This window comes from Lepidochelys kempii, chromosome 1 (genome assembly GCF_965140265.1).
Source record: "Lepidochelys kempii isolate rLepKem1 chromosome 1, rLepKem1.hap2, whole genome shotgun sequence".
NCBI classification, from domain to species: Eukaryota; Metazoa; Chordata; order Testudines; family Cheloniidae; genus Lepidochelys; species Lepidochelys kempii.
This window is the reverse complement of record NC_133256.1, coordinates 203213468-203240394: the sequence shown is the minus strand read 5'-3', so window position 1 is coordinate 203240394 and position 26927 is coordinate 203213468. Positions and strand designations below refer to the sequence as shown.

At 46.3% G+C, this 26927-nt stretch overlaps 1 protein-coding gene across 3 annotated transcripts in view; it reads left to right on the top strand.

Annotated features, from left to right (window-relative positions):
- Positions 1-26927, top strand: part of B4GALT4 (beta-1,4-galactosyltransferase 4) — a 103319-nt gene that overhangs the window by 38892 nt on the left and 37500 nt on the right. For 2 of the 3 annotated variants that reach the window (XM_073309012.1, XM_073309023.1), the window contains exons 2-4: positions 437-585; positions 21369-21858; positions 23746-23978. In XM_073309012.1, the coding sequence (XP_073165113.1) occupies positions 21585-21858; positions 23746-23978 (507 nt within the window). In that variant the 5' untranslated portion in view covers positions 437-585; positions 21369-21584. Of the gene's footprint in view, positions 1-436; positions 586-14306; positions 14662-21368; positions 21859-23745; positions 23979-26927 lie in introns of all 3 variants that reach the window. The other variant, XM_073309031.1, reaches the window with a different exon arrangement.

The following is a 26927-nucleotide window of genomic DNA, read 5'->3' as shown; positions in this document are numbered from 1 at the left end:
GATGGAGAGGTCTGTGGGTGTTGCTGGGGAGGAGGGCTTGGAAGATGGTGCTAGGCAGATTAACCTAGATAAGGATGATAGAAGCTGCACTTGAAGAATCTCTACAAGGACAGAGGCTATGGGGGCTCAGGTGAAAATCTTTTTTGTGTTTATGAGGCTCTTAATCTTTCATAATGCAGACTTACTGTTATTATTGTTCATTATTCGTATTGTGGTAGCACCTTTGGCATGTTGCCCTCCTGGATCTATCTGAACGCCTCCAGGATAGACTGCTGTGTGCTTTAAAAGATAGAGAGAAGCTCTCCGCACACTCAGAAAGGTGGGGGGGGGGGGCATGGAGGAGGAGGAGCATGTAGGAAGGGACGAGGGAGTGGCCTGTGGGGTGGAAAAAACCGGAAAGTGTTGACTTAATTTTTTTTTCCGTTGCTCCCTGCAGTGTTGAGCTGACTCTTTCCTGGCATGTACGAGGCAATAAAGGCCTCTTTGTGGTGTGGGGTTTCATGGCTGAGAAGTGCCTGCCATTCACACAGGAATCTCCATAACACAGCACAGAGTGACTCCTCTACAGGAAAGAGAGCAGCAGCAGTAAGTAGATCTAATGTGCTTGCTTCCTCTTGGTTTGAAAAGATAAAAGGGGGGGGTGTTGGTTTGGCGGGGGTTGGTGGAAGCTTAATAGCCAGTGAATTCAGTCCCTTTCTGGGTGCAGATGGAAAAGTTGGTTGAAAAGATTTTCTTTCGGAAAAGGTGGAGAGGAAATTTTAAGCTTAGTGTGTAAGGAAGTGTCCTAAAGCGGTGACACGAATTAGAGTTAGCTTAATGGCAAACTAAAACATGTATTGACCTGAAAAAACCAGTGAGAAGGGGCTGGAATAAGCATTTAAAGAACTCAGAAGCTTGGACTGTCCTGCATGATAAGCAGATACCATAAGTTAGTATTTCTATTGAGTTGCCTGTAAAGAGATCACCTCCTTCTTGGAAGGTGTGGGCCAGAATGTCATTTTGTTAGTCCGTGCTGCCCTCGGCAATAACCTTGTTTCTACTTTCGGGATCCAGTTTGAGTACAGATGTTGAATCGTAAACTGCAGAATTCTGATCTGATAAACACTGTCCCAAGAACTCCTTTATACTTTGGTCCCTGCTACAGCATGTGTGGACCAAATGTGTTTTTCAGTATAGGTTGAATTTTATCCCGTCTTCTGCAGGTGTGGAAGGTCCTCTTTTAGTGGAACTGGTGTATTTCCACTGAGCAGGGGGTATTTGGCATCTCCTGTACAGCATGGAGCCCATTTTCATGGAGCTGTCAGCATGCTGTCATGCAAGACATGAAGAAGACAGTGGTTGGAAGGTTGGGGCTAGATTGTGCAGAAAAGGTCAGGGTCAGAGAATTTGCCACTATATGGTTCCCCTAATTGCTCTGCTGCTGCTCCCCATCCAGATTGCTATGTGGGATTCTTCCCCCTCTCCAGTGCTTAGCTGAATTACTTGGGCTGGAAAATGGGGAGAGATCTTTTCTCTGCAGGAGCCCCTTGTGGATACACTAACTCAGTGTGTGAGTATGCAAATGTCACTGGTATGTGTTATACCTGGAGGATGGGCAAATTAATTTGTTCCTTTTGGCAGGGTTGGCTGCAGTTCTGTATAGAGATGTGGTTTGCAATACATATCCTGGTATTTGTCTGTCTTGAAAAGGAGTGTCTGATGCACATAGTTCTCAAAAATTTGATAGTACTGTTCGTAAAGCCATTGACTTTGGTGTTCTGGCTAAATTCAAATTTGGATACTTATGTTTTACCTCCTTGTATTTTCCCATGGAGTTTCAGTTGCATATAATGGTGTTCTTTGCTTCCTGTCCTAAACTGCAGTATGTTTTTGCTGTGCACTAGTAAACATTCTACCACAGTTATGATTACACTTCATCGGCAGGGGGAAGTGATTCCTTTTCATATAGTTTGTGAAGTTATTGTACAAAATGAATAAAATGTTAAGGCTCTGCATGTTTCTCAATTATCTCTGCCCACCGTATGCAGGTTTATCTATTGTGAGAGGAGTTTATCTAACTGCAAAGTCAACAGTTATATCTTGGTATCCATATTTATGAGAAATAATTGTCCTGCATTAAAATACATAGATGCTGGCAGAACCACATTTGCAGGGCCTTGGAGGTATGAGTTCTTGCTGTAAAGTTTATATGATAGTATGCTAGCTGACCAGGGCTGGATTAACCTTTTGTGGGCCCTGGTGCCAAACATATTTGTGGGCCCCCTTGTAGTCACTGTGGGCTCCGAGTGTGGGCCTGATGGGCGGTGCCATAGTATACCTGGTGCTGAATCTCAGAGACATATTTCATTTTGATCACTCACACCTCTTCATGACGGTATGCATTGCCATACACAGTTCCCTCAGCCCCCAGTTTTTCACATTGAGCTGTACACCCATGTGGGTTTACCAGTGTCCATAGTGAGTAGAACTTTCATAGTGATCAGGGGAAACTTCCCACAGATTTATCTCCTTCCTCATTCAGACCTTCTATGTCTCCAGTACCACCCTATGTCACCAGTCACCGTATGTGGTTCTGGACTCAGCTCAATAAAGTTCCACAGCCAGCAGATACCTGATCAATTCTGACAAATGCCTCCCTCGGCACACATCCTGCCACATACATACATATAATATAACTATATAAAACTATATATTTATAAATAAAAATTTTATATATATATGAATAAACACATCTCATTACATTTCCTATACATTGCATTACACATTTTTGGATTGGCTTGGTTACTTTGCAGGAACCAATCATTGTCCACGCTTGACTTACCCTTTACCTCATCTCTACATTCCTAACTTATCTTGTTTATAGTAAATGGTTCTTTGGGTGTTCTCCCTCTTATCTTAGCTGGCTCAGTCATTCTCTCTTTTTAGCCTACAATATAAGGTGAATGGGGAAACTGAGTCATGCACAGTCTTTCATTAAAATAAAGAGTTCCCCAGTTCTCCAGTCTGGACTAGTAAATGTGGAAGAAATGCAAAAGAAAATTATTTCTACACAAGTATGTTGGGGTTCCCTCCGCGGCCTCTTTCAACTCAGCGTCCCAAGAATTCTGTCTGACTCCAGACTTCATCGCTCAAGTATCTTTATTTGGCATATCCCAGTGCTACGCTGACTGAGTTAGTCAGACTGAAATTGCGAGTGGGGGAGAAGCAGAGTACATCAGAGCTCCAAACTTACTCAGAAACTCCCTCCTTTTATTTATTTGTATTATATATATATTGTTGAAATAAACTCAGACTTGCTAAGGTGATCGGTGAGTTACAGGATGAATTGAAGCCTAAATCCCCAGTCCAGAGGGAGAGGGTATGCGTGTTCCCACCCTGAAAAAGGTGACAGCTTGAGGCATGAGACATAAGTGGGGGTACCCACAAGGAGGCCATGAAGGTGTCATTACGGTGAAACTGACACATGCACATTTCAGGTGTGGGTAGCTATTTTACCTTGTTTAAAGGAATACACTCTCTGAAGTGAAATCTGCTGTTAATGAAACCAAGCCTATAGATGACTGTAGTAAATTGGTCTTGGTCAAATGCATTTAAACAGAGTAAATATCCAGTTTGTTAAGAGCTATATAAAGATAACTATTTTATTTAATTTACCATCCCAAGGGTTCCTAGAGCTCTTTGCAAATCACACTATATACAGTGATAACTCACCCACCAACTAAGGGAAACTGTCTCTGGGGAGAAACGTATCAGTTGTTTAATGATGCATAGCAACACAGTGGTTTACGAAAGATAGTGAAGACGAATATTGTATCTAGTAGAAGCTAGAGGGAGAATTTAGGTAGGCAAAATGTAAATATGTGAGCTGAAATTTGGCTAGAATACCAGGGTTAACAATGCCGCCTTCTACGTGAAGGGGATTTTTGATGACCACAATTGGGAGTCAGGACATCATATGAAGTTTTACTTCAGTGAGTAGTACAGTAGAAATGACACTAGAGGAGTAGAAAGATCAGATAAGGAAAAACGTATTAAATGACAACTGAATGGGACTTGAAATTTTGGTGGAAAGTACTGATGTTTCGGCAAGCAACATTAAAGAACAAATGCTACCTTCCAAAAGAACAGGAGTACTTGTGGCACCTGAGAGACTAACACATTTATTAGAGCATAAGCTTTTGTGGGCTACAGCTCACTTCATCGCATGCATAGAATGGAACATATAGTAAAAAGAAATATATATACATACAGATAAGTTGGAAGTTGCCATACAAACTGTGAGAGGCTAATTAGTTAAGATGAGTTATTATCAGCAGAAGAAAAATACTTTTGTAGTGATAATCAAGATGGCCCATTTAGACAGTTGACAAGAAGGTGTGAGGATACTTAACTGTAGGGAAATAGATTCAATGTGTGTAATGACCCAGACACTCCCAGTCTCTATTCAAACCCAAGTTAATGGTATCTAGTTTGCATATTAATTCAAGCTCAGCAGTGTCTCGTTGGAGTCTGTTTTTGAAGTTTTTCTGTTGCAAAATTGCCATCCTTAAATCTTTTACTGAGTGGTCAGAGAGGTTGAGGTGTTCTCCTACTGGTTTTTGAATGTTACCATTCCTGATGTCAGATTTGTGTCCATTTATTGTTTTGGCCAATGTACATGGCAGAAGGGCATTGCTGGCACATGATGGCATATGTCACATTGGTAGATGTGCAGGTGAATGAGCCCCTGGTGGTGTGACTTATGTGATTAGGTCCTATGATGGTGTCACTTGAATAAATATTTGGACAGAGTTGGCATCGGGCTTTGTTGCAACAAAGCCCGATGCCAACTCTGTCCAAATATTTATTCAAGTGGAGGATAGGTTTATTTATTCAAGTGAAGGGTAGGTTTATTCAATATTTATTCAAGTGAAGGATAGGTTCCTGGGTTAGTGGTTTTTATTGTGTGGTGTGTGGTTGCTGGTGAGTATTTGCTTCAGGTTGGGGGGCTGTCTGTAAGTGAGGACTGGTCTGTCTCCGAAGAGCTGTCAGTTTGTATGGCAACTTCCAACTTATCTGTATGTATATATATTTCTTCTTACTATATGTTCCATTCTATGCATCCGATGAAGTGGGCTGTAGCCCACGAAAGCTTACGCTCTAATAAATTTGTTAGTCGCTAAGGTGCCACAAGTACTCCTGTTCTTTTTGCGGATACAGACTAACACAGCCGCTACTCTGAAACAAATGCTACCCTGTTAACTTAGTTTCAAACTCAGTGAGCAGTCATTTGACTCAAGTTATATCAGTTATAATATTTTGCCCTTGCCTTCTGTTACCCTCCTGAATATTTATTGGTGTGGCATGTCTGCTGGTGAGATTAAGCAAAATGTGGGAAAGTGACTTTTCAGAGCTGAAGTGAAATAGTGAAAATCTCAGCATTTTGTTTCCTCCTTGTTTTCCCTTATCTTTTTCCATTTCTTCCTTGTCTTTTTTCCATCCCTTTTCCTTTTCTTGTTTTTTTTCTTTTCATCTGCTGTTGCCTCCCTCTCTTTGGCCTCTTCGTGACTAAGCTTTTCCGTTCCTTTAGCAATTGCTCCTTCACCACTTCTTCTTCTTCTTCGTCTTTTCTTCTCCTCATTCTATTGCCTCTTCACTTCTTAGTAGTTTTCTCTATTCCCCTGGGTTGCTGCATGCATTCTCTCCGCCTTCACTACCTGTCCTGATAAGCTCTGAGTGTTCTTTCAGCTCATACGTAAAGGAGCAGGAGAAATGGAGAAATAGAGAGTGGGTTGAGTACTGGTGGCTGCAACTGTGTTAGCATTAACAAATCTCCATACCAATGTTCAGGTCCCTCTGGTAGCTCATTATGAGCACATGGAGACCCCATTATTGAGCTTGTTTTGGTGTTCACTGAACTAGCATACTGAGAAGTGCACTAGGCTTCCAGCATTTTAGAATGTAATAATGAAAGCCAAAGAATTGATAGACCATCCATTATGCATGCACTGAATGCCCTTGGGTAGAGATACCCATCAGCGAGGAGCAAGGTGAGGTTTTGGGCAATCTCCAGAGAACGCCGGAGGGAGTGGTCAGAAGGGGTTGGTTGGGATCTGTATACCAGGAGTGGAAGCATGAGGAATCTTCAGTGCTACTAATACAATTGTAAACCTAATCTCAGAGTGTTGGCAGCCATGGAAAGTCATGAGAACATCATGACTAACAGAAAAGTCAACCAGGCAGTGACCCTAGCCTGGTCAGTCACCCTAGCAAGTACATGAGGAGGAGAGGAGTGATGGCCAAGCTGCTGCAGGACTGCTTTGGAGTCCTGTAGCCACTGCAGCCCACCTCCAGTCTGGAGTGTGAAGAGAGCAACTGGGAGAGACCTGATGCCCCTCTCACACCCTGAGCCCCATCCCATCACATTGGACACCTGTTCCCTACCTGACACTACTCCACAGATCAGCTAACGGACCTCCAGCCATCAGGGAGACCCACTGCTAGAAGAGCTTCACTTTCACTTGATCACCCACTCCACAGCCACATGCCAAAGGCTGACCTGCCTATCATTGTCATTGCTCATGTGAGGAACAGCTCTGTAACGATGCTGGCTTTGGTGGGACCCAACTGAGAGTACCAATTCAGGAAAAATTGCTTAAAGCAGGGCAGTTACAGCCCAAGGCAAGTTACACCAAGGCAAGCCAAACCAGCCAAAGAGAGAAGACTTCGGTTTTACCCCACTGGCTAACCGTAAGTCACACAAGCAATTTCCTTAGACACTCCAGTTTCCCACTATCACCACCAGTGCCACTCGTTATGGGGACAAATGGTTATGAAAACCAATATCCCAGTAAAAGAAAAAAGGTTCTCCAGATCCCAAAGGACCAAGCCCCAGACCTAGGTCAATATACAAGTTAGATCTTACCCACAAATCAGACTGTTGCCAATCCTTTAGAATCTGGAATCTAAAAGTTTATTCATAAATGGAAAAAGATAGAGATGAGAGGTAGAATTGGTTAAATGGAATCAATTACATACAGTAATGGCAAAGTTCTTGGTTCAGGCTTGTAGCAGTGATGGAATAAATTGCAGGTTCAAATTAAGACTCTGGAGTACGTCCACAGCTGGGATGGGTCATTCAGTCCTTTGTTCAGAGCTTCAGTTTGTAGCTAAGTTCCTCCAGAGGTCAGAAGCAGGACTGAAGACAAGATGGAGGAGTTTTCAGGGCCTTTATATCCTCTGCCCTTGGAAGATCACAGCAGCAAGATCGTTGTCAGTCAAGTGTTTCTTGATTGGGCACTTACTGAGGCCTTGGCTACACTTGCGAGTTACAGCACAATAAAGCCGCCCAGAGCACTGTACCTCACTCCCTGTCCACACTGGCAAGGCTTGTACAGCGCTGTGTCTCCGCGGCTACAGCGCTGCTGGTACTCCACCTCCCCCAGAGGAATACAGCTTGTTGCGCCATGCGGTGCCAGTGTGGCCGCCCAATGCGCTCTGATTGGCCTCCAGAAGTATTAGGAAGTATCCCACAATGCTGGTTCTAGTCACTCTGGTCATCAGTTCGAACTCTATTGCCCTGGCCTCAGGAGACCAACCATCAGGCCCGCCCTTTAAATTCTCTGGGAATTTTGAAAATCACCTTCCTGTTTGCTCAGCCAGGTGTGGAGTGCTGTCAGCAAATCTTTCCAGGTGACCATGCCTCCATGCGCCAGGCAAGCCCCCAGTATGGAGCAATGGAGAGTTGTTGGACCTCATCAGTGTTTGTGGGGAGGAAGCTGTCCAGTCCCAGCTGCACTCCAGCCGTAGGAATTACAATACTTTTGGGCAGCTATCAAGGGGCATGAGGGAAAGGGGCCATGACTGGGACGCACTGCAGTGCAGTATTAAAGTGAAGGAGCTGCGGAGTGCCTACTGCAAAGCCCGCGAGGCAAACAGCAGCTTGGGTGCTCCCCCCGCGACCTGCCAATTCTACAAAGAGCTGGATGTGACACTTGGGGGCAACCCCACCTCCACTCTGAGCACCACCATGGACACTTCAGTGCGGGAGGAGGAGGAGGAAAGTGAGAGTGAGGGTGCTGGGGGGGAGGGAGACACCCTGGAATCCCTGGAGGCATGTAGCCAGAAGCTGTTCTCAAGCCAGGAGGAAGGTAGCCAGTCGCAGCAGCTGGTACTTCGTGGAGGACAAACAGAAGAGCAGGTTCCCGGTAAGCGGCTTTTTTTTTCGGGAAGGAATTTTTTCGGTGCGGGCTCTTTGGGCGAGGAGGGTTAGGGCTGCATGCATGCCTAGATGCGGAATAGCGCATTGATGTGGTCTATCACATCACAGGAATCAACCTCGGTAATCTCTTAGAAGTCTCATCCAGAATGTGGGCAATGCGCTTGCACAGGTTTATTCAGAAAGTCACCGTGGTCCTTGTCCCAGTTAGGCTAACGTGTCCACGCCATTGTGCCGCGAGGGGCAGGGAGACCATTGCTGCACACAGGCAAGCTGCATATGGGCCAGGGTGGAAGCCGCATTGCAGTAGAAGACCCTCCCTTGCTCCCCAGGTCACCCTCAGCAGCGAGATATCTTCCAGGACGGACTCCTGGGGAAATGTGGGGACAGTGTTCAGTATAGGGGCCCCCTGTGGCTGTTGGCTCTCTCCAAGGCACAGAAACCCAGAGGACAGTACAGCCTGAAACAATCAGTCCCCCTTGACCCTGTGCTTACTCACCATTTTGGGCTCCTGTGGGTTATGTGCGCTCTCTTTGGGATGGGAAAATTATGCTATTGTGTAAACTGTGCTTGCCCTCCTTAAGTTCAGGGGAATCATTACTCTGTCTGGTGTGAACAATGCTGCCTCTGTTAAGTGTTGCATTTTGACTTTACAGATGCAACCTTGAGATCTCAGCCGTCCGTGTTATCACCAGCCGAGAGACTGCAAAGACTCAGGAAGAGGCCACGTAGAAGCAAAGAAGACATGCTGCAAGAAGTGATGCAGCAATCTCTTAAAGAGAATCAAAAAGCGCAGGAGTGGAGGGAGAGCAAAAGCAGGATCCACCAGGAAAACGCAGTGCACTGGCGGCAAAGCACGGAGTTCCGGCGGCAAAGCACGGATTGGCTGATAAGCATCAGGGAGCGCCAAGCAGACTCCATCCAGGCGCTCGTAGCCATATAGGCGGAGCACTACTGTGCCTGCTCCCACATCCTGCAGCCATTGTCTCAAAACTCTTTCCCTTGTGCCCCCATGTCACCTCCAACCCACTTTTCCCAGCATCCGGGTTCTTATTGCCAGCAGCTGCCTCCAACACCTGTGGTTTCAGCACCCAGCCCTGAAAACTACGACCTTTACCCACTGCACTCAACCCCCATCCTGAATTATAGCCATCCTGAAGTGCAGCACTCATTGCACAGCACTCCAAAACAGGAAGGCTGAGTATGATAACAGGACATACGCAAATCTATGATTGAACCATTCCCCACCCCACCCCCTTGCTCTTTCTGTTTCCCAAGCAGTTGTGTTTCTTTTCAATAAATGGATTTTTTGGCTTTGAAAACATTCTTTATTATTGCATAAAGTAAAAGATACCTTAGCCCAGGAAAGAAACAGGCACTGCAATCAGCTTAGCAAACACAGATTCCTACTAACATTGAAGCCACTGCAGTTCACTCCCGTGCAGGGCACCAGACATTACTGGTGGTTTTCAGTCTCAAATTGCTCCCTCAAGGTATCCCTAATCCTTGCAGCCCCACGCTGGGCCCCTCTAATAGCCCTGTTCTCTGACTGTGCAAATTCAGCCTCCAGGTGTTGAAACTCTGAGTTCCATGCCTGAGTGAATCTTTCACCCATCCCTTCACAAATGTTATGGAGGGTACAGCACACGGATATAACCGGAGGGATGCTGTGTTCAGCCAAGTCCAGCTTCCCATACAGAGGTCGCCAGCGGCACTTTAAACGGCCAAAAGCACACTCCACAGTCATTCAGCACTGACTCAGCCTGTAGTTGAACCGTTCCTTGCTGCTGTCAAGGCTCCATGTGTAGGGTTTCATGAACCACGGCATTAAAGGGTAAGCAGGGTCTCCAAGGATCACAATGGGCATTTTGACTTCCCCTATGGTGATCTTCTGCTCTGGGAAAAAAGTCCCCCCCTGCAGCTTCCTGAACAGGACAGTGTTCAAAAGATGCGTGCATTATGCACCTTTCCGGGCTAGCCTGTGTTAATGTCAATGAAACACCCACGGTGATCCACAAGCGCCTGGAGAACCATAGAGAAATACCCCTTCCGATTAACGTACTCGGAGGTTAGGTGGGCTGGAGCCAGAATTGGAACATGCGTGCCATCTATCGCCCCTCCACAGTTAGGGAAACCCATTTGTGCAAAGCCATCCACAATGTCCTGCACGTTACCCAGAGTCACGGTTCTTCTGAGCAGGATGTGATTAATGGCTCTGGAAACTTGCATCAACACGACTCCAACGGTCGACTTTCCCACTCCAAACTGGTTAGCGACCGATCAGTAGTTGTCTGGAGTTGCTGGCTTCCAGATGGCAATAGTCACCTGCTTCTCCACCGTCAGGGCAACTCTCAATCTCGTGTCGCTGGGCCGCAGGGTGGGGGCGAGCTCCTCACACAGTCCCACTAAAGTGTCTTTTCTCATCTGAAAGTTCTGCAGCCACTGCTCGTCATCCCAGAATTGCATGACTATGTGATCCCACCGCTCAGTGCTTGTTCCCCGAGCCCAAAAGCGGCATTCCATGGTGCTGAGCATGTCTGCGAATGCCACAACCAATCTCGTGTCGTACGCATTACACGACTCGATAGCATCGTCGGACTCCTCATTGTCACTCTGGATCTTAATAGCTCGACTGCCAAACGTGATGTGCTGGCGAGACTCGTCAGCATACTCCTCAGCAGTTCGGGCTCCATTTCCCGCAGACTGAAACGGAACACAAATCGTGCTGCACAGAAACAGTTGAAAGATGGCTCCAAGTGTGGACGGAAACACAGGGATTGCTGGTATGCGAAGCGATGCATCACGGGGCGTTGGGACAGGACCCAGAATGCCCCAAGCCCCGTTCACACAACCCACTACGCCAGAATGGGAAGAGGTGCTCTGTGGGATACCTGCCCATAATGCACTGCTCCCAGTGCCGCTGCTAGTGCTGCAAATGTGGCCACGACAGTGCGCTGGCAGCTGCCAATGTGGACAGACTGCAGGTCTTTTCCTACTCAGCTGTATGAAGGCGGGTTTAACTCACAGCGCTGTACATCTGCAAGTGTAGCCAAGGCCTGAGAATAGTTCTTTCTTAAGAAGCTGACCAAATGCTTCACTGGGGGTATTTAGAATCAAAGCACATTGATATTCACATACATAGCCAATATTTATAACTTCAACTACAGAGATGATACACCCATACAGATAGCATAATCATAATCAGCAAATCATAACCTTTCCATTGACACCTTACATGACAACCTTTGTACAATATTTGTTGCAAATATATAGCAGGTGACAGGTTATGTCAGTAACGTCACAAGCTACAAATTGGGTAGCCACCTAGCAAAGCTTCCATGAGGTGCTGGAAAGGAAGCAGCATGGTGGATCAAGAGGTACCAGGCTCAGCCCAGACCTAATCCATATAGCATGTAAAATACCAGTGGCTGCTGGCAGCCCATTTACACTCGGTTCTTCAGCTGTTGCTAACACCAGTGAAGCTGAACTTGCATTAGCAATAATGGGAAATGTTTTCAAAATTCCCTTAGTATAGATAAAGGTTATAGAATTTTACAGGCTTGACAAGCCTGTATGTTTCTAATTTAAAAGCAAGCAGGCAACCCCTCTGCCTCACCAAAAGGCTCACTTTTCAGGCTGCTTTTATCCATCATAAAGATGCCAAAAAAGGAAAAAGCCCAATTGTTTCCCCCTTTGCAGGTCTTCTTTAAATGTTATGACGCTGGTGCTTCCTCGATTCAAAAACAGTACTGTACATCAAGGCCACTTGGTTGTGAGAATGAAGAGTCCTGAGCTGATTGAAATGAACTTCGGAGACAGAATTCAGTGGTCGCCTAGCAGGAAGCCTATGAATCCCAGTCTTAGAAAAGGCAGACGCTGAACTGTTTCCCAGCAGGAAGCTCAAGGTGGCTCTACTTACATATTGTTCACTTGGCACACGCTTCAGGTGACTATGAAGTGAGCGGGAAGTGTTCCCGGTCTTTGATTATCGTAACATTTCACCTGTCTGATTTTATTCCGAACCAGTGAGTGTGTCAAGATTTACAGGCTCAGGAGATGGTCTGGTAATTCTGTGGCAAGAAGGAAGGTGCTCTTGCCAACAGGTCTGACATTGCAAATATATGGGTGCAGGTAATACTTCATGCTCTAAACAATGCAATGGCACCTTCACCACAGAACCGTCTGTAGGGTCACCACCTTGGACACCGGTTAAACAGAGCCACAGCACATAATGGCTGCAGAGCTACAGTAGAACATAGCCAGAGTGGGACTGGGAGCCGAAGAATGGAGTGCGAGAGCGGCTGGACTCTTGGGTCTCACAGGACTCCCAAAGGGCATGCAAGCAGTGTTATTTCATAAACCAGTGTTGGAGGAATGTCAGTGACTTTCCTATCTGCTGTAACTGTGGCCCTTTCATCACCCAGGCAGTGGCCACTGGTACTCCATGTATCTTCATACCATTTTCAGTGTTATGAGTGGCAGACAAGATGTGCAGCGGCCAGTGTTGCTGCTAATGCAAGTTATGTGCACTGTTTCTTTAAATCCCATAGTACAGAGGTTGGGGGAGGTTCTAGGCAGAAGTTCTGCAGTGAAGCAGAGACAGACAGGCAGCAATCTTTATGGATAATACTGTCTTCCTTATTTTAAAAGAGTTTCTTGTTCATTGTCAGCAGAAAGTGACTCTCTAATTCTGACATTGCCACATAAATTGTGCACTGTTAGGAGTGTTAATAATATTCAAGCCTGTATATTTGCCTGAAATAGAATTTTGGCTCTTGTTTGCCCATTTAATTTTTGACATTTTTATATTCTTACTAATATGTCAGGTTTCAGAGTAACAGCCGTGTTAGTCTGTATTCGCAAAAAGAAAAGGAGTACTTGTGGCACCTTAGAGACTTACCAATTTATTTGAGCATAAGCTTTCGTGAGCTACAGCTCACTTCATCGGATGCATACTGTGGAAAATACAGAAGATGTTTTTATACACACAAACCATGAAAAAATGCATGATTATCACTACAAAAGGTTTTCTCTCCCCCCACCCCACTCTCCTGCTGGTAAAAGCTTATGTGTTCGATTATCATACACATTATAAGGAGAGTGATCACTTTACATAAGCTATTACCAGCAGGAGAGTGGGGTGGGGGGAGAGAAAACCTTTTGTAGTGATAATCACCCATTTTTTCATGGTTTGTGTGTATAAAAACATCTTCTGTATTTTCCACAGTATGCATCCGATGAAGTGAGCTGTAGCTCACGAAAGCTTATGCTCAAATAAATTGGTTAGTCTCTAAGGTGCCACAAGTACTCCTTTTCTTTTTACTAATATGTGTGAACAAAGACACTGTGTTACATCTGCCCACAAGCAAATGGGGGGAGGGGGAAGAAAGAGAGCTAAATTGTTATTAAGCAAAGTGGGAATGTAATATATGAGCATACACTTGAAGGACAGTCCTGCCTCAAACTCCTCTCCTGAAATAAGGTCAAGCAACCAGTTGGGAGGGGCAAGGGGGATGACGGGGGAAGGTATAAAAAATACTAAAAGGCCAAAGACATACCTGTCCCTGATCAAAGCATAACCTCACTCCTTACCCCTCCCGTGGGATACCAAAGGGGTAGTACTGAAGCCCCCAGACTCACAACCCTCCAAAAAGGAACATGACCATAGATAGTAAGAGGTGGGGCCAAAGGCTTGCATTACAGGTATAATTATGCCTGCTAAGGAGGGGGAAAATAAAACACTGGGAAAAGGCTCTGTGGCGTCAGAGCTATGGATGTGCTTGCCTGAAACTAACCCCAATAAACATCGCATTGCCTGCACTTCGGACTTCTGGTCTTTTGCTTTCTGTCTGCATGACAAGAACCAGGGGAGGGAGTGGAGGGAAAGCCCCCTAACATGCACCTAAAAGATGCCAAGCAGATAGAGATGAGGGCCCAATCAGTGAAGTGTATTTGTAATTTCCCACTTTCCTATCTACAGACTAATTAAGTTCTTGACCTCTTATTTTTTTTAGACTGAATAATCTGTTTATTTAGAGAATAAGATCTTAAGATACAATTTGTAAAAGAAAAGCATTGCATTTAGAAAGTAAATATAAGGATCTTGTAGGGAGGCAGTGTGGTTCCCTGCCACCTTGGAGAGGGATGAGCTCCGCCGGACACCAGAGTGCGTGGAGCCAGAGCACTCCAAGCCCGCACCCCAGAGGGTCAGGTGCTGGACAGGAAGTATAAGAGCCAAACCCCAGAGCTCACTTGAGAGGCAGCCGCTGGAGAGGCCAGATGCCTCTGGCCCAGTTCCTGCTGGGGAAACTTCAGCAACCAGCGACGGACTTGGAGACTGGCCTGATCGGCCAATACTTGATGCAGATCAGTGTGTGGTAGAGTTGCTGAGCCTACCTGTTGCCAGCTACCCCAAGGATCCAGTGGTGATCGACCCCTGCCCTGAGGACACCACCTTGACCCAGGTACCTCCAGAGAGGGAGTTGGGAAGTAGCCCGGGGGCAGCTGACTCGAGTCTGGCTGCAACACAGCCGGAACCCATGTCAGTGTGTTGCCGCCAGGATCCCCACTGATACAGCAGTGGGCCTTTGGCTGCTGCTAGGGCCCCGGGCTGGGTCGCAGTGGAGTGGGAAGGCCTGCGTCCCACCCCTGCCACCCAACACATGGATGGCAGTCCCCCCATCCCTGGCTGCTCAGAGCCTGAAGCCTGGATGTGCTATTTACCTGTGTTTGCTCAGCTCCTACCTGAGCCTTGAACTCCTTGCTGCCCCGCCCTGACCCAGGGCCTGGGCCTGTTGACTATATATACTGCTGCTCAGCCCCCGCCTGAGCCTTGAACTCCTTGCTACCCCACCCTGACCCAGGCCTGGGCTTGTTAACTGCTAACTGTTACCTGTGGTTGCTCAGCCACTGCCGGATGGCTTGAACCAGGACTCCTGCGGCCCTACTGATTCCCCAAGGGCCAGTGCAGGGACTAAGGGAGGCGGTGTGGTTCCCTGCTGCCCCGGAGAGGGACGAGCTCTAAAGAACCCTCTCTACAGATCTATTAACATGAAGTCTCTGCTTTATTAATCTGTATGTCCTAAATATGCTTAATAATTTAAGTCCGATACTTTATATAATTGTTAGCAACCTGATCCTCAGTTCCCTGTAAGACCAAGAATGTTGTTTCTCTGACCCTCTTGAACTCCATGATTCTTTGTTGCTTCTTTGTCAAGGGTTTTGAAGAATGAGTTCTTTGCAGAGGTGGAAGGGAGAGGGAAATGTTGCATTGATGGAGATCAGCTTCTCTTGTCAGCACTTGATGGGGCAATACGTTCTGTGGGGTGTCGTTTAGCATGACTGGAGGTAGCACTAAAGTGGGGGAGCTCTTGAGAGGGTATTTGTAGCCAAGGTTATCTAGAGCAGAAATGGAGGGGATTAGCGGAGGCTTGTGGTGGGGTACGATTTCCACAGCTGACTTAATGTGGGGTGAGAAGTGTATAGGGCATGGCATGGGGGCAGAGAGGGGCCTGTCAGCTAGCAAACTAAGTGTGGTTTGCTGACATAGGACATGTAAAGCTGTGGGGTTTACTGAAGGCTGGGGGAGGAGAATGTTTTCAGGGGGCATTATTTGAGGGTATGTTTCTAGTGTGCTCATGGTAAGGGAGACAAAATGGGGACGCTCAGTCAATGAACTATGGGCTGCAGCTGTGGCATGGGACTGCGAGCTCCGCTCCCAACACACCCTCCATCGTGGAGATAATGTACAAGTACCTGAATTGGTTTTGACAAATCAGCATGGACACTGGCCCAAACTTAGACAGTTCAGCAAGGCTAGTGAGGATACGCTGAATTGTTTGTGCGTCAACCTGTTCAGATTCAAGTGTCTACTATGGATGACACTTAACGGTGAACGAGGGATGCCGTGCATAGTTCTTGGGCCCTCCTTTCCTCTGCACAGCTCACTTGAGTCACAAATAAGGAAGAGATGGGAAGAAGTTGCTGCTGCACTGAGTAGGAATCCTGTAGCCATTGCAGCCTACCTCTCTCCCTGCCAGTGCCTGTCCCTCTCATCAACTACTTCTAGTTTGAAGAGCTTGGTTTAATACAAAATATTATTTCATCTACCTTGTCTCTCTTCTAGTTTGAAGAGTTGATACTGAGAGTGAGCCTGGAGCACTGTTCTTCCTTCACAACTCCCTTCCCCACCAGCTAAGATAACCTCCTTTCCCACCTAATCTTCTAAAATCTTCTAGGGGAAACGCATCTACCTCAAGAATTAAAGGGATCTTTTCCTCACATTATCACTCAGCCTTTCTATCAGAGGGAACCTATTCCCAACCAATCAGCTCACAGAACTTGTGTGAGTGTGGAAGAATTCATTGATTTGTAGGGAGAGAGAATAAGGAACTGATGGATGTTTTTAGGGAAGAGTATTTTACCCAGAGAATGTTCCAAGTGTTGCTCATAGACTTTAAGGTCAGAAGGGTCCATTATGATCTTCTAGTCTGACCTCCTGCACAATGCAGGCCACAGAATCTTACCCACCGACTCCTGTAACAAACCCCTGACCTATATCTGAGCTACTGAAGTCCTCAATTCATGGCTTAAAGACTTCAAGGTTCAGAGAATCCTCCAGCAAGTGACCTGTGCCCTACGCTGCAGAGGAAGGTGAAAAACCTTCACAGAGGAAGGTGAAAGTCCTTGCCCCAAGGTGCTTAGTGTTGCATCCCTGACCATCCTGGCTAATAGCCATTGATGGACCTATCCTCCATGAACTTATCTAGTTCTTTTTTGAACCCTGTTGTAGGGTGCTGGTGCACATTGAGCGAATGTTTTCAGAGAACTATCCACAATGACTCCAAGACCTTTTTCTTGAGTGATAACAGCTAATTTAGATCCCATCATTTTGTATGTGTAGTTGGGATTATGTTTTCCAATGTTCAATACTTTGCACTTATCAACATTGAATTTCATCTGCCATTTTGTTTCCCAGTCACACAGTTTTGTGAGATCCCTTTGGAACTATTCACAGTCTGCTTTGGACTAGGGATGTAAAAATTTAACCAGTTAACCAATAAGCAAGAGTCTTATACTTCTGGGGGAATTCTGTGCGTGCGCAGAATTCATGTCCACTGCAGATTTCTTTTCTTCCCTGCAGAAAAATGACTTTGACAGGGAAGCAAAGGGAAGCTGCAAGAGCAGTCACACACCACTCCCTAGTAGTGCAGGTACAATGTTTCAGGCACCCAGTGGAGAGGTAAATCACCATGGGGCTGGGAACACCCCAGCCAGTGGCTCCTACCCTGATCCAGGATCAGCTGATAGTCCCGGCTTGGTTGGAGGCAGGAGAGGATGGGACTTCCTCTTCCCCTGCAAGGAGTGGCTGGGGCTGGGTCAGACACACCCCCAGAAACTTCTCCCAGCTGCAGGAAGCTCAGCATCCTGCCCTGCTTCCTGCCCCCATCACTCCTCAGCTGTGGAGGAGGGGTCACTGTATGGGGAGCTGCTCCCCCATCAACCCAACTCCTATGCATCCAGACCTCCCTGCCAAGCCTCATCTGATACATACAGAAGCCCCCTAGCCCTTCATACCCGAACCTCACCCCACTGAACCTCAACCCCTGTCTCTGGATGCCTACCCCTGCACCCAGACCACCCCCCATTGAGCTGCCTGCACTCAAACCCCCCCCCGATGCATCACCCTGAGCCCCCACATCCAGACCCTATGCCACTGACTGCCAACTGGCTGCACCCAGACCCCCACCAAGCCCCACTCTCCCAGCACTCCCCTACCCCCCCACCCTGTTAGCCGACGGCCAAGGATGTTTGGTGAGGTGCCAGCTATGCCCGTTTATACCATCTGTGACTTTAACCGCTAGGACGCACTGTCCCTTCGCGGCAGGCAGCCCGGGCTAGGCTGACGGATGCCCCAAGGTCTTAACCACCCGTGACTTTAACTGCTAGAGCTCAGAGCTCCTTCGCAGCGGGCAGTCAATACTGACTGACAGGTGCCCCAATGGCAGCACTAAGAGCCTCTCCACACCCGTGACTTTAACTGCTAGAGCTCAGAGCTCCTTCGCAGCGGGCAGCCAGGATTGACTGACAGGTGCCCCAAGAGTTTGCCCCGTGGAGGCAGCACAACTCAACGCTAGGCTCTTAGTACTCTCACCTAATGGCCAGGCTTTAGAGCCAAAACGGCTGAGGTTCTTTAATTGTGTTGGCTGCTTTACAGTAAACCAGAGAAAACAAGTCAGGCTTATGCACAAATGGTTACCAAAATTTATTAAGCTAGATTCTAATCATGTGGTTACAAAATTGCTAGTGCCTACTTATTTAAATGTAGAGATGTTACACACACAAACAAGTTACAAAACTGAAGCCACAATCCCAAAGAAAGAAAACAAAGTATAGAGCTCTATTTCAAAATATGTGTACACTAAAGATAGGAGATCAGGTGTGGGTGCTTCTTACCCTCCTTGCATCTCTCGATTCCAGCGGTGCCAAGCCAGGATCGGTCACTCAATTCCGCGGAAAGACGAATAAGGGACAAGGCGTAGGGACCCTCTTAGCTGCAGAAGCCTTGGGAGGCTGTCACTTATCTGACCAGCAGATAGATAGTGAAAAGCACTCAAGAATCATGGTGCTGTAGGTCCCCTACTTATACCTCTGTACTCCTTTATTCTCTTTCTCCTTTCTTATGCCAAATTGAGGCTGGTCTGTCGGGGTGACGCCAGCTTTCGCAAGAGTAGTTTACACTTGCAAGGGAGAGAAACAATAAGTTTCGACTACTGGATATTTCTTTTATCAGGGTAAATATTTTCCCACCTAGGATGTTGGTGTGTGTGCATCACGCTATTTAGTAGGGGCTAAGAGCCATGTCTGTCACAGGGCCTCTGCCTGCTGTGAGCTTAATCCTTGTATCTGTTCCCAGAGGCACATTGTAGCAGCACACCTGTGCTTTCACAGCTTCAAAGGCTGTGCTGGAATATATGTTAAGTGCCCTGTTCCGGCTTCCTCCTGTGTTTCCAGCAATGCTGGTCTGAGGGCGGGGGGGGGGGGGGGGGGGCTGGCTGTCTGGCTACACACCCCCGCTGAGAACTCCCCCCCACAGAGCACTCTGCTGAGCCCCAACAAACTTTACCTGGAAGCCCCTGCAGAGTCTTATTGTACCTGGAACCCCCGCAATGAGCCTCTGTGCCTCCAGATCCCCCCACACCCAGACTCCCCACTGCCTGCCTGCATCCAGATTGTCTCACACAGAATTCTATCTCCTCACACTGAGCCCCTCCACACTTGGGTCCTGCCTGGTTGAGCCTGCCTGCCCCACACCTGCTGCACCTGGCACAGAGGGGCATGGCCCCAGGGTGTTTCTGGGGCAGGCCCAGGCCTTGTGCTGTGTCAGGGTTGGGTGCAACCTCTCCGCTGAGTCTGTGTTCTGGGGTGGGGGGGCTGCAGGGTGATCTTCCACCTTCGTGCAGCCAGTGGCCTGTGCTCCCCACTGCCATGCTGGAGCCTCTGCATTTATTTATTGACAAATAAAACTTGCAAAATTTTAAAATATTGTGTGCAGAATTTTTAGGCACAGAATGCTCTCAGGAGTAGTCTTACCGGTTTCGGTGAACAATTAAACTCCGCTGGCTGCTGGGACTCCTTAACGGTTAACTATTTAATTGATAAGAATTTTAATAGGTTAAACTGTTACTATTTTTAAACCCTATTTACATCCCTACTTTGGACTTAACTATCTTGAGTAATTTTTTATCGTCTCCAAACTTTGCAACCTCACTGTTTACCCCTTTTACCAGATCATTTATGAATATGTTTAACAACGCTGGTCTCAGTACAGATCCCTTGGCGACATCACTATTTACCTTTCTCCATTGTGAAAACTGACCACTTATTCCTACCCTTTGTTTTCTTTTAACCGGTTACCAATCCATGAGAGGAACTTCCTCTTATCCCATGACATCTTTGTTTAAGAACTCTTGGTGAGGGACCTTGTTAAAGGCTTTCTGAAATTCTAAGTACACTATATCCACTGGATCACCCTTGTCCACATGTTTGTTGGCCACCTCAAAGAATTCCAGTAGATTGGAGAGGCATGATTTCCTTTTACAAAAGCCAGGCTGACTCTTCCCCAACAAATTGTGTTCATCTGTGTGTCTGATAACTCTGTTCTTTACTACAATTTCAAACAATTTGCCTGGTACTGAAGTTAGGTTTACCAGCCTGTAATTGTGGAGATTGTTTCTAGAGCATTTAAAAAAAATTGTCATCACATTAGCTATCCTCCAGTCATTGTCTGGTACAGAAGCTGATTTAAGTGATAGGCTATGTATCACAGTTACAATCTAATTTCTTTCTTCCTTGTATGTTCTGCATCATGAAAAATTAACATAATAGCTATGTGATCATGATGCAGTGAGAAGAGTGTCTTCTGGACATGGAACCTGTGAGGTGGTTGGGGAAAGAAATAAAAAGTTGGATCTATCACTCTGTCTGGAGTGGCTCATGACCATGAGTGTTTACTTCAGAGCAGACTGTCAAAAACAGGGCAGACACCCCAAACTGGTGGTATGTTGGTAAAATGTAATTATACAACCCAGTAACAAATGTGAACTCCTGGATCACTGAAACAGTCTTACCATGGAGTCACAGACAGTTCCCTTAAGCTCTCCAGTCTATCTTGTCACTTAGGCAAGCTGGATTCAGTGATAAAAGGTCACTTACACCAAAAATCACAAAATAGTCAGGTTGCTTGCAATCCCAAGAGACCAGTCACTTACTCCAGCTCAGTTGGTATCTTGGATCTCTCATAAAAGATGCCTGTAGCCAGTTCTGTAATAAACTAACTAAAGGTTTATTAGCTAGGAAAAAGAAATAAGAGTTATATACAAGCATGTAACACAAATGCATTGCAATCTAAATCCTAAGAGTGATAGAGTTGTAGTGATCTGTCAATGCAAAATGTTCTCTTCCCCCCTTCCCCCCCTCCCCCCCCGGGCTAAACCATGCCAAGTGTCATGGGGAACTCTATGGTTGTGTTTAGGAATCCTTGCTCCTCCAAGTCCACACAGCCCCTTGTGCCACATGTTCTTCTAGTGAATTCGGGGGGGTGGGCATCGGAAGTGCATTGCAGTGCAGCTGAGGGAATATAAAATGACCTCTTGTCTCTGTTTTGTACTAGGGTGAGTCATGTGATGTTTGCCTTCCAACAATCACTGTACCAGAACTCCATGAATTCCAAAGCAACAGGAGGCTCAGCAGCCTTTGATATCTCCCAGCTTCCTGCCTTATTGTGACATTCCTTCTGGGTCCTTTATTTTCACCCGTCTGAGGTGTATGGTGAAAGAGCTGCATCAGGAAAATTGCTGAGAGAGTGGCTTGCATACGAGGGAGGGCCATGGGCTTGAGCTCTGCCATCCTTCACCTTTCCTACAAGTTCAGGCTGCTGCTGATCTTCATCTTCTGCATGATGGTGGTGGCATGGGCCACCTCCAGTTATCTTGTGGACACTGTACAGGAGACTCCCAAAGCAAAGAGCTTGGTGGAGAATTTCAGGAAGGCAACCATGCTGGAGAAGGAGAATCAGAAAAAGAAGTCCATGTCAACTGTAGAAGAAGTTCCCACAGTGAAGTCCACCGTGAGTCACTGCCCTGCTCTCTCTCCCTACCTGCGTAAGTGGCTCAGTCTTCAGTATCTTTAATGAATGAAATCTGCTTTTGTGCTACTGATTCCTTGGTTCCCCTCTAGCCATCTTTCACCCAGGTGCTTTTCCTGTGTATCAAACTCAAAGCTAGTGACAGTTGTATAAAAGATAAACTGCGTCCTCTCAACTGTTACATATCTGTTCACCCTAGAAATACTTAAGAAGTATAAAGAGATGTGTAGGACAGTTTAATACTTTATGGGGAGAGGTTGTTGGGTCCTTACCATGCCCAGTGGTGGTGCTTTGGCTAGGTAAACTAAACTAACTCCGGTAGCTCATGAGTTACCTAGATGCTGTCACCCTGACTTCATTCTGAAAGGCTAGCAAAAACGCACCATGCCAACACTGGAAGGAGATGGAATGGATGACATTTCTACTTGCCTATGAGACTAGTTTGGCCCATATGTCTATGGCAGCCCATATGTCTATGGCAGCCAGTTAGACAGGGGAACAGAAGGCGGGGAAGGAAAACCCATCAGAAATAGCTGTAGCAGCCTGATATCTGGATACTGTGCTCCATTGGCAACTGTAGGTACCTGGTTACTGGGCTCATTATGGGTCCCATACTGTGCTCTTCATTGTTTAATCTGTTAAATCTGCAGTACTTAAGTACAGCCCATCTTCTGAAATGTATATTGCAAAGTGCTGAACTCCAGAATAATAATTTAGTAGGGAATGGGCCTCTGCCCCTACCTGACTTGCTTGCTGGTTCCACTGCTTCCCACCCCCCCTTTTTCTTTTATGCTGAACCCTGCTTTTGTGGTAAGAGATTTCCATCCTCCTCACAACCCATACACTTCCGCTTTCCATCTCCACAGCAGATGTGAAAATCCTAATGGGAAACGAAATGCAGTTTCATAAGTGTATCTTCCTTTGACAAAGACTGTGTGACTGTTTTGGGGACTAATGCTATCCTCCTGGCTAGGGGTCAAATGGACATCTTCAGAGGCTTCCTTAGACTGGCCATTTTTATTAGTACCGTAGCTCCATGGAACTTTGAGCAGCCCATGGACCCTTGAGGTTTGCCATATTGGCCCATGCTACCTTTTTCAGCTTTACTGCCAGGGGGTGATTTCTGCGTTAGCAGCACAAAGCTTCTGGACCATGTTGTCCTCCTTGTATGCCCATGCTCATGCAAGCTGGTTGGGCGATGCTGACATTTTTTCCTGCCAAAAAAATAGTTTAAAAAAAATTCATTTTTCCTGGGAATTTTTTTCAGTCAAAACTTTGCAACCATCTCTAGTCACAGTTGTGTGATTTCTTCTCCCCCAAGTGAGCTTTCTCTATGTCAGCAGAGGCTATGATGAAAGATCAGCACAGCGGCCACTGAAAAGGTCTAATTTGGACATGGGAATGTTGGATTAGTAAGAGGCATTTTCTGACCCTAAAATGTTTACATCCTTCAGTGTCCATGGTTAAAGCCATGATGATTTCCTGCACTTCTACTCTCACATCTCTCTCCACTCTCTCTCCTCTTGAAGCCCATATTGAAACAATGACTATCCTTCTGATTGAGTGGGACTCCTTTTATACATCATTGACATTGCTTCTTCAAGTGAATAAATGCTAAGCAACTCCAAGTATCTACTCCCTCCAGGACCCATGTAATGCCTTTACAGCACTCTCCATTCCATTTGATCTGGGAAGCAAGATAAATTAGAATTTGAGATTGAACCCAAGCTTCTCATGCTGTTGTATGGACTGTGTTGTAAAGGAGGTCAGACAAGATCATCAGAGTGGCCCCTTCTGGTCTCGGAATCTATAAATGCTGGAGTGCAGAGTCACTCCCATGAAGGCACTTAGCTAGCCTGAAACCAGAAATGAATTAAGAATGCTTCCTGTACTTCTCCTGCAGAGGGCCCCAGCAAGCTCAAGTTCAAAGCATCTCTCACATTCGAAGAGGTACGGAAGGAGAATCCTCAGGTGGCAAAAGGCCGGCATCGCCCTGCAGAGTGCTCAGCACTGCAACGAGTGGCCATCCTGATCCCACACCGCAATCGAGAGAAGCACCTGTTGTACCTGCTGGAGCACCTCCACCCATTCCTACAGAGACAGCAACTGGACTATGGTATCTATGTCATCCACCAGGTGAGGTAATCATGAAGGCAAGAGAACTGCTTGCCTGGGGGGGGGGGGGGGGGTAGGAGATTAATTAACTCCTGTGCATCCCAAACTCTTCTGCCCTGCGGATATTTCTCCTGGCTTTGTGATGGTGCCTCAGGGCTGGCTGTCTCCTTTATTGGCTAGAGGACAATGGCATTCCTTTTGTTCAGTGATCCTGTCTGAATTAGAGAAGCTCTTTAAAAATGTCCCACCTTCCCTAACACCAATTCAGTTCTGTCTGTGTTAACAGTGCTGCGAGCAAACTGGCTGGTAGCTGCCTCTTGTGCTTTACGCAGGATGCCATCCAGCCTGCTCAGAACAAGTCTAATTATTATAGTGCTAACATGGATTTGGCAGCCCTTCTGCATTGGGGCTCACACTGGTGCTAGTACTGGGGAATCTGGACTATTGTTGATAAAGATGGGAATCTTTTTAGAAAATGTCCTTGATGTAGCTAGAGCCTTCAAAATCATACATAGAAAGCCCTTGCCAGCCTGAAGAAACTATGAAATGTATTGTAGCTTAGTTAAAAGAAACTAACCAATTTATTTGAGCATAAGCTTTCATGAGCTACAGCTCAAATAAATTGGTTAGTCTCTAAGGTGCCACAAGTCCTCCTTTTCTTTTTGCGAATACAGACTAACACAGCTGCTACGCTGAAACCTGTAGCTTAGTTAGCATTTCCGACCTAGGCCTTGAGGTGACCATCTTAATATTTGTTACTGAGAAAATTAACTTACCCAGCATGTTAAACTTAGACAAACTGGATGAAACGTTCTCAGCCCCAAAATTTTGGGGGTGTTCAGATCAAGGATCTTGGTTCATGGGTCTCTTCCACCCCTTCAGATAGTTTATTGATAGTGACAATCATTATTCACATCATAGTACTTGTGTATGAATTCCTGTTGTCTGGAATAAAACACTAAATAAGAGCTCTTTGGCATACAGATACGCTTTGAGTAGCAAAGATGAATGGAATGTGAAGTCCTGACAGTATGTTTGATACCTTCGAGATTCTGTTCACATTCAGTGGCTTTGCGCTAAATTAATTGCTAATTTTGTAGACCATTTTAACTCTTGCTTGGGTTTCTTTCATACCCAACATTGGTACTGTGGTCAGGTGAGCTTGAAGCATCAGTCTGCTCTGGGAGTGGAAGCCAGCAAATGCTTTTCTCGTAACCCAGTCTCAGGGCTTTCTGTTTTTAAACTTCATTCACATATCTGCTCTACTTTGATTCATTCTTCAGATAGCAGGAAACAAATTTAATGCAAAACTCCTCACCCTGTCCTGTTTAAATAACCTCACAATTGTGTCATAAACCAACAAGAGGCAGGAAATTCTGAATGAAGGCCTATTTCTAGCTCTAAATCATCTAAGAACAGGAGCAGCAGTGATTGGCAGGATCTGCTTTTACTTGGAATATCCTGGGTTTTTTGTTTTTTTCATTGCTCTGAATCGGAGTTTTACAGGTTGGCTGAAGAGGGGGATGTCCTTCCTTTACTTCTTTAGGATGTATTAAAGAAGGCCCCAAAGCTCCGTCTGTCTAATCTATCACCAGTGCCAAGTCTTGTTTTCCCTGTTTTGCTGGAGGGTCTTTCTTTTGAAGACCCAGAGATGTGGACTGGGACTCTCCCATATCCTTTATTGTTAGGGGGTAGTGATGGATAGGCACACTCAAAACCAGAATGTGTAAACACAGAGAAGGGATTTTGAAGATCAGCTGTCACTTGCTCTTGTTAACGGTGAGGTCATAACCTTATTAGTTGTCCACACTGTGTTCCAGAAAAAGCAGGGTGGACCACACCTGACTTTTTAATACTAAACATGCGGAGACTGCCTCTTGGGTGATGGGGGAAAGAATCATAGACTATCAGGGTTGCAGGAGGTCATCTAGTCCAACCCCCTGCTCAAAGCAGGACTAATCCCCAATTTTTGCCCCAGATCCCAAATGGCACCCTCAAAGATTGAACTCACAACCCTGGGTTTAGCAGGCCAATGCTCAAACCTCTGAGTTATCCCTTCCCCCAAAGGGCCTTTTAAGTCTTCTCCATTGATCATGAAAAGGGCACCAAGCCAATTCTTTTCCCTCTGCAGGTCACCTTTACATTATTTTTAAAATATCATGTTTTTTTTTTTTAAGGGTGCTGGTGAAAGCCCTAAAGAACAAATCTTTCCTTTGTTCACAAAGTAGGTGCTGCACTGTTTGCCGCAATGTATTCGTTCCCCAGTGTGCCTTAAACTTGCCTATAGGGGGAGAGAGGGGAGTTTAATCTCCATGGATTATTCAGTCCTTGGGTTTAGGCTGAAACTGGCAACAAGAGGGCCAGTTAGAGCCAATGGTAATTGTGATGTGGCTTGCTGCATGTAGGAACTGGACTAGGATGACCTGATCAGTGACACCAAACAGCCTTCAGATGTTAGACTCTTTGTAACTACCAGCCTAGGCTGAATTTGACCTAATATGTAAATGAAAGGCTCCATATTCATACTCAACCTGTATGCATGCCTGCTCTTCCCCCAGGCTTACCATCCCCTGGATGTGAGAAGGAACAACTTTTTCAGACTCCTTCGCAGAGCACTTCTCTGTCTCCCTGGATGGATCCTGAAAGGACCCCCTCTTATTCCTCTGAGAAGGGCTTTTAAACTCTTAGGGCATGGCTACACTTGCAGATGTAGAATGCTGTGAGTTAAACCCGCTTTCATACAACTGAGTAGGGAAAGCGCTGCAGTCTGTCCACACTGACAGCTGCAAGCGCACTGGCATGGCCACATTTGTGGCACTTGCAGCGGCGTTGGGAGCGGTGCATTATGGGCAGCTATCCCACAGAGCACCTCTTCCCATTCTGGCGCTGTGGCTTGTGGGAACGAGGCGGGGAGTGTGGGGCATTCTGGGTCCTGTCCCAATGCCCCGTAATACATTGGTTCGCATCCCA